Below are 16,129 nucleotides of genomic sequence, written 5' to 3' on the forward strand. Positions count from 1 at the left end.
CAGTGGGGAACAGGTACAGATTGAGCATTGCACCAAAACCTGACTTTTATATTTTATGGTCTATTCATTTGTCTTTTTTAACCTCTTTAAAGGTTAGAAAATTTAGAGAAACTAGAAGAGAGAATACAAATGAAGAGGATGAAGAAGTTCGGGAGGTGAGTACTTTTTTTTTCCGTGATTTTATTGAGTTTGTCATTTTACAAAGGCTCAGGTTTTTCCTTTATATTTTTACAGATCATGGGATATTCACTCACAGTAAATATAGATAAAACAAGCAAAATGAAAATGACAGTTATTGCTTTTCTTGTGACTTGTGGATTTTCCCCCCTTTCTTTTTTTTTAAACCCCACATGTCCTCCTCTCCTCCAGAAGCTTGGCTTTAATTGATACCTACAGATGATGGGTTATAGAAGGCATCTTGTGGTTTTTGCTTAGGGATGACTATTGAAATGTTTAAAATGCTAACAGGTTTAACTGCAGACATGTTGGAGAGCATTATCACACACAAAGACTTCTTCTAAAGGTGTCCCTGCCAGGTCCTTTACATCAGTGGTTCTCAACCTCAGTCCTCAAGTACCCCCAACTGGCCATATTTTCAGGTTTTCCTTTATTTTGGACAGCTGCTTTAAGACAATATCAATGACATGGTATTGATAAGAGCTATTTTATCTAAGGGAAGTTCCCAAAACCTTGCCCGCTTGGGGGTACTTGAGGACTGAGGTTGGGAAACACTACTTTATATCCTGCGCATGCTCTTCCGAGGCCCATTCTTACCTATGACAGGCCCCAGCAGTCCTGCAGGGTACAGGCTTTTCCTACTGGAATGAATGGGCCTGTGATATGCAAGGGCAAGATGAGGAGAAAAGTATTTATGACTCTGGACAGGGTGTAAAGTAAAGGTCACTGAAGTGGGAACAGAGAGGTAAGTATTAGATAAAGTTGCCCTCAAATGTAAATTGAAAACATTTTGGAATGGGCTATCAAACCAGGGAAACAGAACAGACTGGACCTGGGCTTTTTTTTTATTTAGTGCATCGCAATGTACAGTAGCATTGTGGTATGCTCTAGTTGAATTCCCTTGGCACCTACTATACAGTGCTTTGGAAGGCCATTTTGAATAAACAGCATTGAAATGAACAGCACTTAGATGTTAAGCCTAAAAGTGCAAAACACACTTTATTAAAGACTTCTAAGTTAAATTTTGCCCCTGATTTTTCATTAAAAAAAACTAGAGCCAGTTTTGAGAGAAGGTTGTGTAGAACTGGTAAGTCATTTAAAATGCCCTCCAACAGTTCAGAGAGGGTAGGGGTGGAGAGAATGGGGCATATTTTTTTTCTTCTTGGAATAAAACACATTAATAAAAAATAAATAAAATACCATAACTAAATCTAAAAAGCCTCTGCTCCAGATTACAAGAGACAATTGGTCTTCATTTGCTCTCTGCTGCCCGTCCACAGTGCTTTGGTCACCTCTGGCCACCTTTCCCTACTCCTGCTTTCCAAGCAACTTAGTCTGTGAGTATATGCAGCCTAGCCTCTTATCCTGAGCTATGTTTCCTTCCAGCACAAAGTACATTTTGGTTGTAGAAACTTGGGGAAGATCCCTCTGTTCTTAATGCTTTCTGCTCACATTCCAGTAACAGTCTCAATGCTGTCTGCAGTCTGCTTCCTGGGGTACCAGACACTGATGGCCTGTAATTCTGCCCTATGCTAGGTTCTATGTCCTATCCCAGGATGTTAATACTGCTGTCATATAGGTTTTATTGTGCCAAAAAGCATATTTGATTGCGGGCTCCTAAGAAGACCAAGACCTTTCTAGTGCATCCACTGTTTGCAGCCATCCTTTCTGGGGACTGGGAGGTCTTTTCCCCTCCCATTTACCAGCTTTGAATATCTGGGTCTGCTCTCAGACACGCAGGCCAGAATTTTATCTCCCAGAGAAACACCAATCTGTCCGCTTCCAGACTTGGACTCTTCATTCCAGGAGTCACCTTTGCTTTTGCATGAAGGTTTTAGGACTGATGTTAGCCTCCTTTGAGGCCATCCCATTTTCCCACTTTATCTCTGGACACCAAACCAAGTTGTACCTGGCTTGGTGGCTCAGTAATTTTGCTCTAAGGTCGGGCATGTCATCCCTTCCAGTCTTCTGGAAGATCCTCACAATGCCAACCTGGATGCTGGAGGAATCTAGTCTTCAGATCAACATTCTAGAATTTGGAGCATGCCATGTGTGGGCCTCCTGTCCTGCATGTTCAGCAACAAACTTAAACGGTTTGCCTTCAGATCCAGGGATCTTCTAGCAGAATGTTCTGGTGGCTCTGTGGAATCAGTACACTTTGTTCTTACACACCTTTGCTCCCATGAATCTCCTTACTCGGTTGCTATGCAGGGTCGAGATGAAGAGCATTCCCATGACGACTGAAACAGTACTGGCACATGTGGTACATTAATTTCTCATCGCTGTCTTCGCCCCGGACGTTTTTTCAATCGTTTTTTGGCACCCCGGTGCTTCCATTTTTAGTGTAGAAAGCCAGCTGTGTCTCCTTGTGGCTTCACCCCTGGCTTCCCACTGAAAATGCACAAGTCGAACTGTGCTTTGTGACTGGTCCCTGTGATGTTCTCCATATGGCTGTGAGCAAAAAGAAGGAGATTGAACTCTTAAGCAATCCGAGCAGAAGTGGGAGGGGGTACCTATGAAAACTAGGCACCCACTATCTGAAAAGAAAAAAACAATGTGGGAATGGGAGGCAGAAAAGCATAGCCTCCATGTTTGGGGTTCTGCTTTAAGCTCAGGTCCTGAAAGATAAAGGAATCTCAAAATTGGTGATTCGCATAGTGCTAAAAAGTTTGGCCAATGACTCCCGCTGCTGTCTCAGCCAGTGACGAGGGAGGGTCCCCGGAGAGCTGATGCTCTTGTGCATGTCGCTGGATCAAGAGGGAGCTCAGGTAAGTATTGGTGGGGCTGCTGCACACAGGTTTTTTTACCTTCATGCATAGAATGCATGAAAGTAAAAAAGCTTCAACATTTAAAACCAATTTAACTGTAGTGGCTGCATTTGGTTTCTTTTTTAGTTTAGTTTTTTTTTTTCCACCCGATGATCTGGCCAGAAACACACATTCTATATAAGGACCGTTTCACTTTGGTGCACCTAAAAATGTGGTGGGTTTAAAAACTAAATAAAAAAAATAAGTATATTTTGCTTCTATTACACGTTTAATACTTTTTGGTGTGCTTTCTGACTTCCTAACTTTTATATTGCACTTTTCTGGTGCGTTTTCTGAATGCACACCAAAGATACAGCGTGCAGGACTTTTTGTTCATGTTCAGAAAATGCACCTAAAAGAAGTCTAATTGTCAATGACATTATGATGTAATAGGAATCTATGACAAACCATGGGTAACTCGCACATTAACTGCGGGTACACATTGCTGCACCCACACCATGGCCAAACTGCGGCATGGCAGTGTGAAACCACCCTTAAGGTGGTGCCAAACCTCTGGAGGAGCAATGAAGACACCCTTGGGCAGCAGCATTGTCAATCTAGTGAGGAGGTTATGTTAGATGCACTAGAAGTTTTGGATGGACTTGACTAACAAATTAAAGCCAAACTCCTGATAACGTTTGTTAAGCAGTTAAAGCAACAGTTTTTATTTTATTTTATTTTATTTTGTGATAAAGGTTTTACATAACAGAATAAAAGCCCATCATTGTAGAACCCCTTTCAGTATTAAATGGTTTGTCTAAACCCTATAACTTCCACTTTTGCTGGACAACTCAGTCTGTAAATGGAAGTGGAAAAATAACAGAATTATTGGCTGGATCACCAGATGAAAAGGGAAAAAATCCTTAAAAAAGAAAACTCATACAGCCACCACATCTAAGAATTGATAAACTGCAATATGATGCATTTTTTGTTTTGGTTTGGTTTAATGCCACTATAAATTTCAGAGCACAAGAAAACATTAAACAGGGTAGCTTTTAATTAAAGCTGTAAATAAATGGAGCAGGGGTTGGGGATTAAAACTGTAGAATCAGTAATATAGCTCAAGTCTTTTTCTTGTTTTAACACCTCACTGATGATCAGGCCATCAACCGAGCCAGAGCACACAGATCTCAAACCGAGGACATCAATATGAGCGAGGGCGATGATGATGATGTTGGAATGGGAAAGAAGACCTCCAAGCCAATCAGTGATGACTCAGATGACAACATTCCAGCACCAACTAGAGGAAGAGGAAGAGGCCGGGCTAGAGGTGGAAGGGGACAGAGTGCCACTACAAGAGGAACATCAAGACGTGGACGAGGTCTGTACATTTTTAGGAAGCATCACTTTGCTTTACATTGTGTCTGCTATATAAGCTGCCTATTCTAACCGGGAAACATGGTCACTGTGCAAAAGTCAAGAGGTCCACTGTCTATTTTTTGAAAGCTATTTAAGTATAAAGTGTTTTATATGCAAGTAAAAAGTAGTGGTTGCCTAATGTGCAAAAGACTAGAGTACAATTTGAATAAGTGCTGGAGAGGGGGAAACCAGATCTAGCTTTGCAGGAGTCACATTGCCTAAAAATATGTATATTTCCTTGCTATGGGTTACAGCATTTCGCTATTCCCAAAGTCTATGTGTCAGCCCTATTGCATCTCATATGTCGTCCTTTAAAGCAGTGGTCCCCAACCTTTTTCGGGGGAACGGTTGCGTGGAAGAAAATTGTGGCAAGGCCCGGGGTGGCGGAGGTTAGGGATGGCACGCGAGGGGTAGTCAATTTTTCGCTGGCAATTTGTCAGCGCATTATTTCTTTATTACTGTTATTACATTGTAGTATTAATTGAAATTGTTCAACTCACCATAATGCAGAATCAGTGGGAGCCCTGAGCGTGTCACTTGCCATGTCGCCTGCCACCATAGTTACATAGTAAGGTTGAATAAAGACACCAGTCCATCCAGATGTAGTAAGGCCGCCACAGATGAAGGCAGGACCCCCACAGAAGAAGATAGCCCCCCCCCACAGAAGAAGGTAGCCTCCCCCACAGAAGAAAGTAGCCCCCCCCACAGAAGAAGGTAGCCCCCCCACAGATGAAGGTAGCCCCCCCAATAGATGAAGGTAGCCCCCTCACAGATGAAATTAGTGCCCCCACTAGGCCCTGCACACTCCATGCACACAGGTGACCCAATCCCAGTCAGTACCCGCTCACACTCACCCTGTCACTGGTAGTGTTGTCATACTTGCCCCCCCCCCCCCCCCCCACACACCTCTCCTCCAGAGCTCAGTCATGTTGGTGTGTGTTCGTGATGAGGGCTGAGGATTAGCAGCAGGTAAGTATATGGAGGAATCAGAGGGGAGGAGGCGGCTCCCTACTCTCCCGGAAGAAGTGTGCACTCGTCTCCTCTCAGCTCTATCCACCCCCAGCCCCGTTACCAAGGGACACCAGTGGCTTCCCTGCTACTGTGGGCTGTCCTGGAGGTGATGGTGTGCTGCACCTTCCCCTATGACAGAAAGGCGGGGTGAGCTCAGTGAGTAGGGGGCATGTTCGTTCACATCGTACGGGGAGTATCCATGTGAGAGACAAAGGAAGGGTCCACGGTGCATAACAAACAACACATAGCGCTCAGCAATAGACAACACTAACTGCTGTGTACAGGAGGTGAGGGGAGAGCAATGGAATGCGCGCTTCACTCTCGCCATCCCCGACATTGTTCATCCACTCCGAGGAACTTCACATCCTACAGCTGGCCGCCGGGCTCTCTCATGCCACCCATTCGCACCCGCGGCCCGCCTGCAGAAGAGCCACGGCCCGGTAGTAGGCCATGGCCCAGGGGTTTATGACCCCTGCTTTAAAGCAAAACTCCACTTTTGTTGAGAAAAAAAACATTCCCCTCTGGGTGACCTATGTTTATTACAAGGATTAAAACAAACTTTGTTGCAGTTTCTTACCTTTTGTTATTCTGAAGAAACCCATGTGTGTTTGTCTGTGCCTCAGTTCTGAGTGGGTCTAATGGGAGAGGTTTCATAATTAAATGTCAAGTATGGAGCTGCACAACACTAATGAGGAAATCTGCTAGGTCTGCATCACTTTAGATGTGTTCCTATTGAAAGTATCTCTCAAAAAATGAAATTTTTGTTGCAGGGGATGCCTGAAATCTGATTTTATCACACAAGCAGGGAATTATGTTTCTGGGGAGTGGTCAGTATAAATTATGTGTACACAACTCCCAAGTATCCATATTGCAATGTATTCTAAGAAAATTACATTGCCTGCAGATTGAAAAGGAAAGGTCATTTTCAATGACATTAAATTACAATATTTGTGTCGCTGTATTATTTTTCTTTATTTGATATTTTTTTCCCCACAAAAGTGGAGTTACCCTTTAAATGGCAGCCCCAACCTGGTTGTTATAGGCAACACAGACCTGCTCCATTGTCTACATTTTAAACATGGCTGCCACAGTGGGTTTCTTTCATAAAATTGTCTGATGAATTAACTGTTCTTGTTGTCCATGGTAAGTCTTATTGAGTGTAGGGGAATAAAAGGGTATTTTGGTTTATAGTATCAGAAAACTATGTGCATTGCTTCACAGCAAACATTATTGAAACCTTTTACTGGCATTGGTTTAGGGCTTTGCATAAGAAAAGCAATTTTATAAATGACGCATGCAGTTTTTTTTTTTTTTCTCCTAGACACTTTCATAACAAGACTTTGCCTTGCCAAAAGAAATATGGACCCTGCCAGTGCTGACCTCTCCTCCTAACCATGCTGACATGCAGGCTTCAAAACTCAGAGTTTCTGACCTTGAACATGTATGCAGCTAAGGCAAAGGTGGACAAATTATTATAGAACTCAGGAGTAAGTCTGTCTAATGAAGGGACCAGCAGCCAGCTTTATTGACAGCAACTAGAGAAAACCTCAAATCTTAAACTGACCTGATTCCCCCAGCAACACATTCAAGGTGGACAGGTGAATCCTCCCTGTTGTGTCTTTGAATAGACTGATCAGTGCTGCAGTCTCTAGCCTGTAGCGCTGATCGTGCAGAAATTTTGGTTGAACAGAAAAGGGTTGGTAGATTGACTTCTTTTTTCAACCACAGTGTCCATACATGGATCAAAATCCGGCCGCTCTCTGCTGGTCGATTTTCGATCCATGTATGGCCAGATTTAGGCATTATTTGTAAATTTTAAGGAGCATTGGCTACCCAGCTCCTGGAATTTGGACAGGCAGCAGACATACTTAGATGGATCGAGTCTGATAAAAGACCACATAGATGAGTTTTTTTTCTAGAAAACAATATTTTAAGCAGTAGTTGGCATAGATTGCATAGATTGAAACGTGGATAGTCAGCATAGATTGACAAATGACCAAAGTTGGCAATTCTGATTTTTTTTTTTTTTTTTTCTTAAGAGGACTTAAGCAAATATTTTGAAAAAAAGACATGGCTGTGGATGACATATACTTGGACTTTGCAAAAGCATTAGGCACAGTTCCCTACACATGATTAATGTGTACTTTAAAGTACTGTGAATTCAGTGTGTAAATGAATAGAAAACTGGCTAAAAGAGCATAGTAGTGGTTAATGATTCATACTCTGAATGGTCTAAAGTAATTAGTGGTGTACCCCAAAGTTCAGTGCTGGAACCTCTACTTTTTAACATATTTATAAATAATATAGAGCAACCTTAAAGAGGTGGAGATCTATCTGAACAACATGATTTAAACCTCTAATTGCCCTACCACCGTATCACAATCTTGTGCATTGCATGCAACTGGGTACTACTGCGGGGTCCAAGGGGTTAAAGCAGGTAGTGGGAAAGCAATACAAAGTCTGCTTTATCCCCTTGTTTACTGTACTGCATAAGATTGCAGGGCATTTGCAGAGTGGCCTCATTCACTTGAATGAGTCATGCTTGGCCAGTGCTAAACCTGCCAACCATGGCAGGGCGTATAACTCTTGCTACAACGTGTACACACTTGGTCACTGCAGCTAAAGGGGGTATGGTTGGGGCAGGGGTGGTAAAAACGTATCTCAACTATGGGGTTTTACCATCCCCCAAACTGCAAATGTAAATTACCCTTTACTGTTTTGAGCCCCCTATAAGGCTGCTTTCACACCAATGTGCTGCTGTTTACCTGCATCACAGCACAGTGTATCTGTGACCTTCCTGGATTGGCTGTGCTTTGCCATAGACTTCATTTATATCCTGCAGGTGTGGTGCACTTTCTGAAAATGTAGTCAAACTCCTGCATTCAGAAAGTGCACCAAACCCACAGGATATAATTGAAGTCTATGGCTAAGAACAACAAACCCCCAGGAAAGCTGTAGGTACACTGCACTGCACCTGCGGTGTGGGTAAATCGCAGCACATCCGTGTGAAAGCAGCCCTATACTATTATGCCCAGTGTATTGCTTGACACTGACCTGAAGATCTCTTCTTTCCCGCTGCTGGCACCACTCTGGAGACCGCTAGCTGGGATAAGAGGTGAAGTGTAGAGTTGGTATTACTCCACATGGGACAGGAGCCGGCACTACAGAGGAGGCATCAGCTTATGTGGCTCTTGCTCCTGACTACAGGTCCAACTTTACAAGTAGTTCCTCTGCATTGCACTCTGTTTGATGTTCTGGCGGGTCAGCAAGCCCATACCACGATCTACCAGTCATCTGTCTGTGATCTACTGGTTGCTGACCTCCGATATAGGGTCTCGGATTAAAAGTAACATTTTTGTGTTTGGTGATGACACCAACCTATGTAGTTCAATAAAGTTCTTATAGAACGTCTCCAACTTGCAAGCAGACCCCAATGCACTGTTTAATTGGGCAACTAATCAAGCGTGGTTTAATGTTGATACATGCAAATTTATGCATGAGGGGGGTAAAAACATGCATACCACATACTAAGGGCTTGCAATGGTCAAGAAGGGCTTGGGCCTTCTGGTAAGATCATTGTAAGACGTATTAACAGCATGCAATGCCAAGCTGCAATTTCTAAAGCAGGCACAATTGTTTGCCCCCCCAAAAAAAATTTACCACTAGCCACCACTGGATATGATCATCATGTATAAATATATGTGTTCCATATAGTAAACTTAGTGTTATTCACTTTCAGGTTGTTACAGAGGATAAGGGGGCTCTCTTTACATCTGGATAAAAAGAGATTTAAAGGAGTTGTAAAGTCTCAAGGTTCTTCACCTTAATGGTTTCTATGCATTAAGGTGAAAAACCTTCTGTGCTGCGGCAGCCCTCCAGTGCCCCCCCTCCCTTTTACTTACCTGAACCCAATTGTTCCAGCATCAAAGACGAGCCCAGCAGCTCCAGCTACTGTCTCAAGTCTTCATTGGATAGATTGATAGCAGCAGGAGCCATTGGCTCCTGCTGCTGTCAATCAAATCTAGTGACACAGGTGTCGGGGTGGGGTCGAGTCCTGCTGACTGTGTCAATGGAATGCGTTTTTTCTGAGGGGACACCCAAAGAAGAGAGGGAGCGCCACCGAGGGACCCGAGAAAAGGAGGACCGAGGCAACTCTGTGCAAAACCCTTGCACAGAGCAGGTAAGTATGACATATTTGTTGTTTAAAAAAAAAAAAAATTAACTTCAACAATCACTTTAACTTCCACATGCCGATAGACTTCTTCACAGTAAGAGCTGTGAAAATGTGAAATAAATTCCCTTTGGAACTAGCTACAGCCAGCCCAGTTGACTGTTTAAAAAATGCTGAATGCATTCTTGAATGCACAGAATATAACTGGCTATTAACGTTACAGGTAATTAATCCAGAGATTGTTGATCCAGAAATATCAGATCATCTTAGTGGATCAGAGAGGAATGTATTTCCCATTTGGTGGAGCAAATCTGTTCAGGCTTTATTATGTTTTTTTTTCCCCCTTCCTCTGGATCAACTGTGGGTGCAGGGTCCTGTATATGGAGGTTTTCTATTTATTTATTTATTTTTATTTCTAGTGGTGAGCTAGATAGACCTGTCTTTTTTTCAACCTATGTAACAAGTTCATCAATGGCAGTAGCGAATGTGTTTTTCCTATTCCTAACAGTTTTATTTCAGTAAAAAGGAAACCGTAACCGGTTCCTGACCAGCGCACACTGATGTACGTCGGCAGAATGGCACGGGCAGGCATACTGGCGTACAGGTACGTTCAATCTTTAATGCCGCCCTGCCATCACGAGCGCGCCACCGGCGGCGCGCTCGCATGCCAGTCGGGACCCCCGTGAGTCCGGTCGCGGGTACCGCGGACTCGATCGCCACAGGGATACCCGCGATCGTTTCACGGGACGACTGAATGGAGGAAATGCCGTGTAAACAGCATTTCTCCATTCTGCCTAGCAACTAGTGACGCTGATCTCTGCTCCATGTGATTGGAGCAGAGATCAGTGTTCACTAAATGAAAGCCCAACCCCCCCACAGTTAGTAACACACCCCTAGGTACACTTAACCCCTACACTGCCACCCACTGGTTAACCCCTTCACTGCCAGTGTCATTTACACAGGAATCACTGCATTTATATAGCAGTGATTACTGTATAAATGACAATGGTCCCAAAAATGTCCAATGTGTCTGCCACAATGTTTCAGTCACAATAAAAATCGCTGATCGCCGCCATTTAAAAAAAAAAAAAAAAAATTAATAAAAAATGATTAATAAAAATGCTATAAAACTATCCCTATTTTGTAAACACTATAACTTTTGCGCAAACCAATCAATAATCGCTTATTGCATTTTTTTTTTTTTTTTTACCAAAAATATGTAGAAGAATACGTATCGACCTAAACTGAGGAAAAAAATGTTTTTTTATATATTTTTGGGGGATATTTATTATAACAAAAAGTAAAAAAATTATGTGTTTTTTTCAAAATTGTCGCTCTATTTTTGTTTATAGCGCAAAAAATAAAAACCGCAGGGGTGATCAAATACCACCAAAAGAAAGCTCTATTTGTGGGGAAAAAAAGGACATCAATTTTGTTTGGGAGCCACGTCGCACGACCGCGCAATTGTCAGTTAAAGCGACGCAGTGCCGAATCGCAAAAAGTGGTCTGGTCTTTGACCAGCAAAATGGTCCGCTCTGTAAGTGGTTAAATACAAGAAATATATCCAATTACTACAGTGAACCTCTTCACCCCACTTCCCTTTTGTCAGGTTTTTAGTGCCCTGGAATATGTCTGCTGGTGATGTTCTTTGCTGCCTCTCACATGCAGAAAGTATATTATAAAAAAAAAAATCAGCACTAACAAATGTCTAACAGCTACCAATTAGGTTTAGAACTGTCTTGGAAGTTTGAATGTGATTGATGATGATGTAGGGAGAGAGAAGTTTACAGAGTACACTTTTCCTGCCTTCCTTTCCTTATCCTGTATAGCAGGGGCCTCCAAACTGTGGCCCGAGAGCTAGATGTGGCCCTTTATCTGGTCTTTGAGGTACTATTCCTCCCAATGATATTAGCTTCTATAGGTTTGGAGATTGCGCTGGACTGAATCAGTTGATCTTGAGCCGATGGTTGGGTGATGGTAGTGGTAGGGTGGAAGAGTTCTCTTCTTATGCTTGCTGCCCCACTACAGTTTGAAGAAGATGGTAAACTCTTTTTGAGGGTATGGGCTGCTGCTTATGGGTATGGCCTTAAAGGTCGTTTCCCATGTGAATAGAGTGGGTAGGAGAGGAGGGAGTGCCCAATATTCAATGAAATGCACGGAGAGTATCATTTGTGATCGTTTAATGAAAATTAAGAACATGGTTAAGCCAACGCATTTTCGGGGAAAAACTCCCCCCTCCTTCAGGGCTGTTACTGTTTGTAGATGGTGAGTGGAGAAAATCCCACATGGTTGGTTTGTGATATCAGAATCGGATTCGCTCAGTGTTCGCTGTGTGCCGTTGCAAACACAGTGATCATTCAGCAACTCGACGTTGATATCACAAACCCACCATGTGGGATTTTCTCCGCTCACCATCTACAAACAGTAGCAGCCCTGAAGATGAGGGAGTCTTTTCCCCCAAAACGTGTTGGCTTAACCATGTTCTGAACTTTCATTAAACTATCACAAACTATACTTTCCGTGTATTTCCCTTGAATATTGGGCACTCCCTCCTCTCCTACTTTCAATGATATGAGACACTATTCCTCTAACTGACACATACTATGGGGCACTGTTTGTTCCGCTGATACCTATGTTTGTTTACTATCCCTCCCACTAATACCAATGATGGGGCACAACTCCTCCTGCTGACCACCAACCCTGCGGCTATGGTTATTCTCTCTGGTGCTGGGCACAGGATGTTTTCTACTCCCAGTGCCCACTATCCAGCCCCCCTAAAGTCTGAAGGATATTAAACTGGCCCTTTGTTTGAAAAGTTTTGGACTCCATTCTGTATAAAGTCGTGTGCTTTTTTTTTCTGAAGGGCATTATACAATCAGGTTAACGTAAAATTTGTAGACTTTCTTTTTGGACACTGGGTGTTTTGCAGCAGTGGTGACTACAGAAGGAGTGTCGGGGGAGCTCTTGAAGGTGAGTTCATAGTGGTGGTGGTGGTGGGAGGGTCAGCTTTAGACAGATGCTTAGACCTGAATCTTCCTGTCTTCACTTATATTTACTGATCCCATTTTACTGCTTCTCTTCAATTCTTCATTTTGCTGTGCCCTTCTCTCCACTTTTCACTATAGATAAATTGGATGATGGAGCCCCCCTAACCTTCCTGTCATAGCTAGTCCTTTATAGCCTTCCATCTTATAGGATATATAGATGAGAGTATCAATAGAGATAATTTTTTTTAAAATAAAACTCTCCAACATGATTTCTGTTTATGACCTACTTAATTGAACTGACCTTTTTACTAAGCTGCTCAGCTGCACATTTATTGCATATCTAATATAAAAAGCAAAATGTAATTGCAGCTGGTGGTTGTCTTCAGCACCACCTGCGTTCTCTGCATTGTCTCATTTGTTATTGGCCTTTTGTATTTTCCCTGGAAAAGCATGATGGTGGTTGATAAAACAACCAGTGAAAAGATTTTATGCTTATTCAGGACTATTGATCCTCTGTACCTGTACAATAACTCCATCCTTGTGGAGTACACACTATATTCATCAACCCTGACATAAAAATTTCAAAGAGTATAAAACATTTACTGATAATGTCCACTGCAGCAATGAAAGCTAGATTACTAATTAAAATACAACTCTGTTCTTAACTCCCTCAATGCCGGGTACTTTTACCCCCTTCCTGCCCAGGCCAATTTTCAGCTTTCAGCACCGTCACACTTGAAATGACACTTGTATGGTCATACAACACTGTACCCATGTGAAATTTGTATTTGTTTTTCACACAGATAGAGATTTCTTTTGGTGGTATTTAGCCACCACTGGGTTTTTTCTTTTGCTGAATAAACAAAACAAGACAGATTTTTTTTTTTTTTTTTTTTTTACCTCCCTGGCGGTATGATTCATTCTGGTTTTAGGTGCTGAAAGCGGTACAATTATTTTGCATGGAAATTTGGCGTTTTATATTGTAGTCCTGTAATTCTTAGGAATAACGCTCTTAAATCTGTTCAAACCAGAGTCTAGCAGACATCCCGGGTATGATAAAGTTTATAATATAATAAAGAATAATAACAATTATTCAATAATGTAATCAAATCCTAAAACACTGAAAAAGGGACACTTTTTGGTTGCTATGGACAATCTCCAAATTCCAGGCAGAAAAAACTGTATTTATAATATAAAAGTGCATGCAGGGCACTGCACAGACCACTAGGGACAAAGGGGGCGTGTAATTTTTTTTTAATACAGTACTGTAATCTGTAAGATTACAGTGCTGTGTGTGTTTTGTGTCTTTTTACTTTTTTGAATTTGGCGCCGATCTCCACTCCCGTGTGCCGTAACGTCGCAGGGAACAGAGCTCGGCTGCATTCGGCACTGTGTGAATCGAGCGGAGGACAGCTCGATCACACAGCGCGGAGGACATCGCTGGATCCAGGGGACAAGGTAAGTAACTCTCCCTGTGTCCTCCCTGTATCCAGCGATGCGATCCCGAGTCTGGCTCGGGGTTACCGCTTGTGTTAGTAAAATCCCAACCCTAGCCAGACTCGGGATTACCGCTAGGAAGGTTAAATATGTTTTTCTGTTATGAGATTTTGCAAATAAATGTTCTTAATTTTAGGCCAAAATGTATTCTGCTATATTTCTTTGGGGGAAATAACTAAAAATCTGTGTTTATTAGTTTGTAGGAAAGTTATAGAATCCAAAAACTATGGTATTGTATGTATCTGAAAATCGATTAGTCCTGGTGTAATGATCTCATTTCTTGAGGCCCGAAAATGCCAGGACAGTATAACTATCCCCCAAATTACTCCTTTTTGTAAAGTGGACAGTCCAATGTATTTAGTAAGAGGCATTGTGAGTTTTTTGAAGTTGTAATTTTTTGTTACAATTTCTTTGGAAAATTAAGAAATTGAAAAAAAAGTTATTTTCACTATTTTTTTTTAACATACTGTCACCAGTGCAGTTCAGTGTTTTTATATAACTGGTGTGGCAGTGATCAGGGACGCTGACTGGTGACAGTATGTTTAAAAAAAAAACATTTTTTGTGCATACTGTGACCAGACCAACAGAGAGTTACCATAATAACACTACTACTCTATGGAGGTGATCAGGATTTTTTTTATTTTTTTTTTTAAAACTATGATTGCTTATATCGGTGAATATCACTGCTGTTATAAACAGCCATTTCTGCTGAATGAAATGGATTCATTCAATGTTTACTATTGTGATTAGCTGGGATTGCCCACAGTTATACACATGGTACAGATGGGCTGTCATTGGTCCTGCTGTACCATGTGATGACTGTGACCAATCACAGAGATCAACCCAACAGAACACAATGAATTGAAGCCATTTATTGTGTAAAATTTTCATGTGATCTGCTGTGATTGGTCACAGTGATCACAAGGTACCAGCAACAGGCAGTACACTGATCAATCATTGTGTCCTGTGGAGTTAGCAGGTGACAGATTGCGCGGGCCAATCTGAGGAGGATGTCATACGACATCTACTTAGAACTGGAGAGCTCCCCCCACCCCGGCCGTCATTTGATTATAGGCTGGGTGGGAAGTGTTCAAAGCGTATGTAAATGTAAAACTTTTTTTTTTTTTTTTTTTACATTTTGGATAGAGTGGGAAAAAGTTTATTTTTATTTTTTTCTTCCAGTCTGTGTCCTCATAGGGGAGATTCACATTTCTACTTGTCCTGGTAAACATTGTCACCAGAACAGAAATTAAGGGGAAATCCAAAATTTTAGAGTTGGCAAGAGTAGAGGGAAAATCTTCCAATAATGACAGATAGTTTGGTGACAACTGATTAAGGTGGTAATTCTATTTATGTGGGGAAATTTCCTCTCATGTCCTATTGCAGCTCCAAGACAAGATAAGGGAGTGAAATCTCCCTTGAAGGACCACAATAACGACCAATAACCCGCTAAGGGTTTTAACCATGTCCTATTCTGCTGTACATAAATGTTTGATTGAAACCTCTTTATCTCTGCACTGTGTGTGCAAAACATCAGATGAAAAAAACTGATCAGGCTAAAGCACGAGTGTCAAACCGGCGGCTTTCCAGCTGTTGCAAAACTAAAATTACAACTACAAAACTACTATCAGTTGAGAACTGATTAAGCGGAGCCGGGTGACCTTGCCAGAGGATCTCACCGATCAGATCGTCCAGACGATTGGACTGTGTGTGGAGACCTCTTCAAGGAGAAAAGCCCCGGCCGGGTTATGGCCACATGCGCTTAAACTTCTCACGGCTGGTAAGCATGCATTGCATCTGGTGGTGGGATTTTTTCAACACAAATTCACCTTATTGTGAAAATTTCTTCAGCACAAGTCACTTTATTGAGGAAAATATCCCAGTCGTCATTCAAAACTTTTTATGGACTGTGGACAGATTTCCATATATGTTTTCTTTTCCGTATCTGGATTTGTGTTTTCTATAAGAATTTTCTTATAGGAACTTTTTGCTTTTGGAGTTTTTTGAGACGTTTACGAACAGATCTATATGAAGTTCACGATTATTCACGTAAATAAATTTTTCAGGATATTCACTTATTTATATCTTTATGTACTGTTATTTATAATTTTTTTCACAAG

At 41.9% G+C, this 16,129-nt stretch overlaps 1 protein-coding gene across 2 annotated transcripts in view; it reads left to right on the top strand.

Moving 5' to 3' along the window:
* The window catches only part of MRE11 (MRE11 double strand break repair nuclease), a 594,456-nt gene that overhangs the window by 331,119 nt on the left and 247,208 nt on the right, over window positions 1-16,129 (top strand). For both annotated transcript variants that reach the window (XM_077484966.1, XM_077484967.1), the window contains exons 14-15: window positions 93-155; window positions 4,086-4,305. In XM_077484966.1, the coding sequence (XP_077341092.1) occupies window positions 93-155; window positions 4,086-4,305 (283 nt within the window). The remainder of the gene's footprint in view (window positions 1-92; window positions 156-4,085; window positions 4,306-16,129) is intronic.

Source organism: Lithobates pipiens, unplaced genomic scaffold (genome assembly GCF_037356315.1).
Source record: "Lithobates pipiens isolate NorthernLeopardFrog02 unplaced genomic scaffold, aLitPip1_a1.2 Scaffold_17, whole genome shotgun sequence".
Taxonomy (NCBI): domain Eukaryota; kingdom Metazoa; phylum Chordata; class Amphibia; order Anura; family Ranidae; genus Lithobates; species Lithobates pipiens.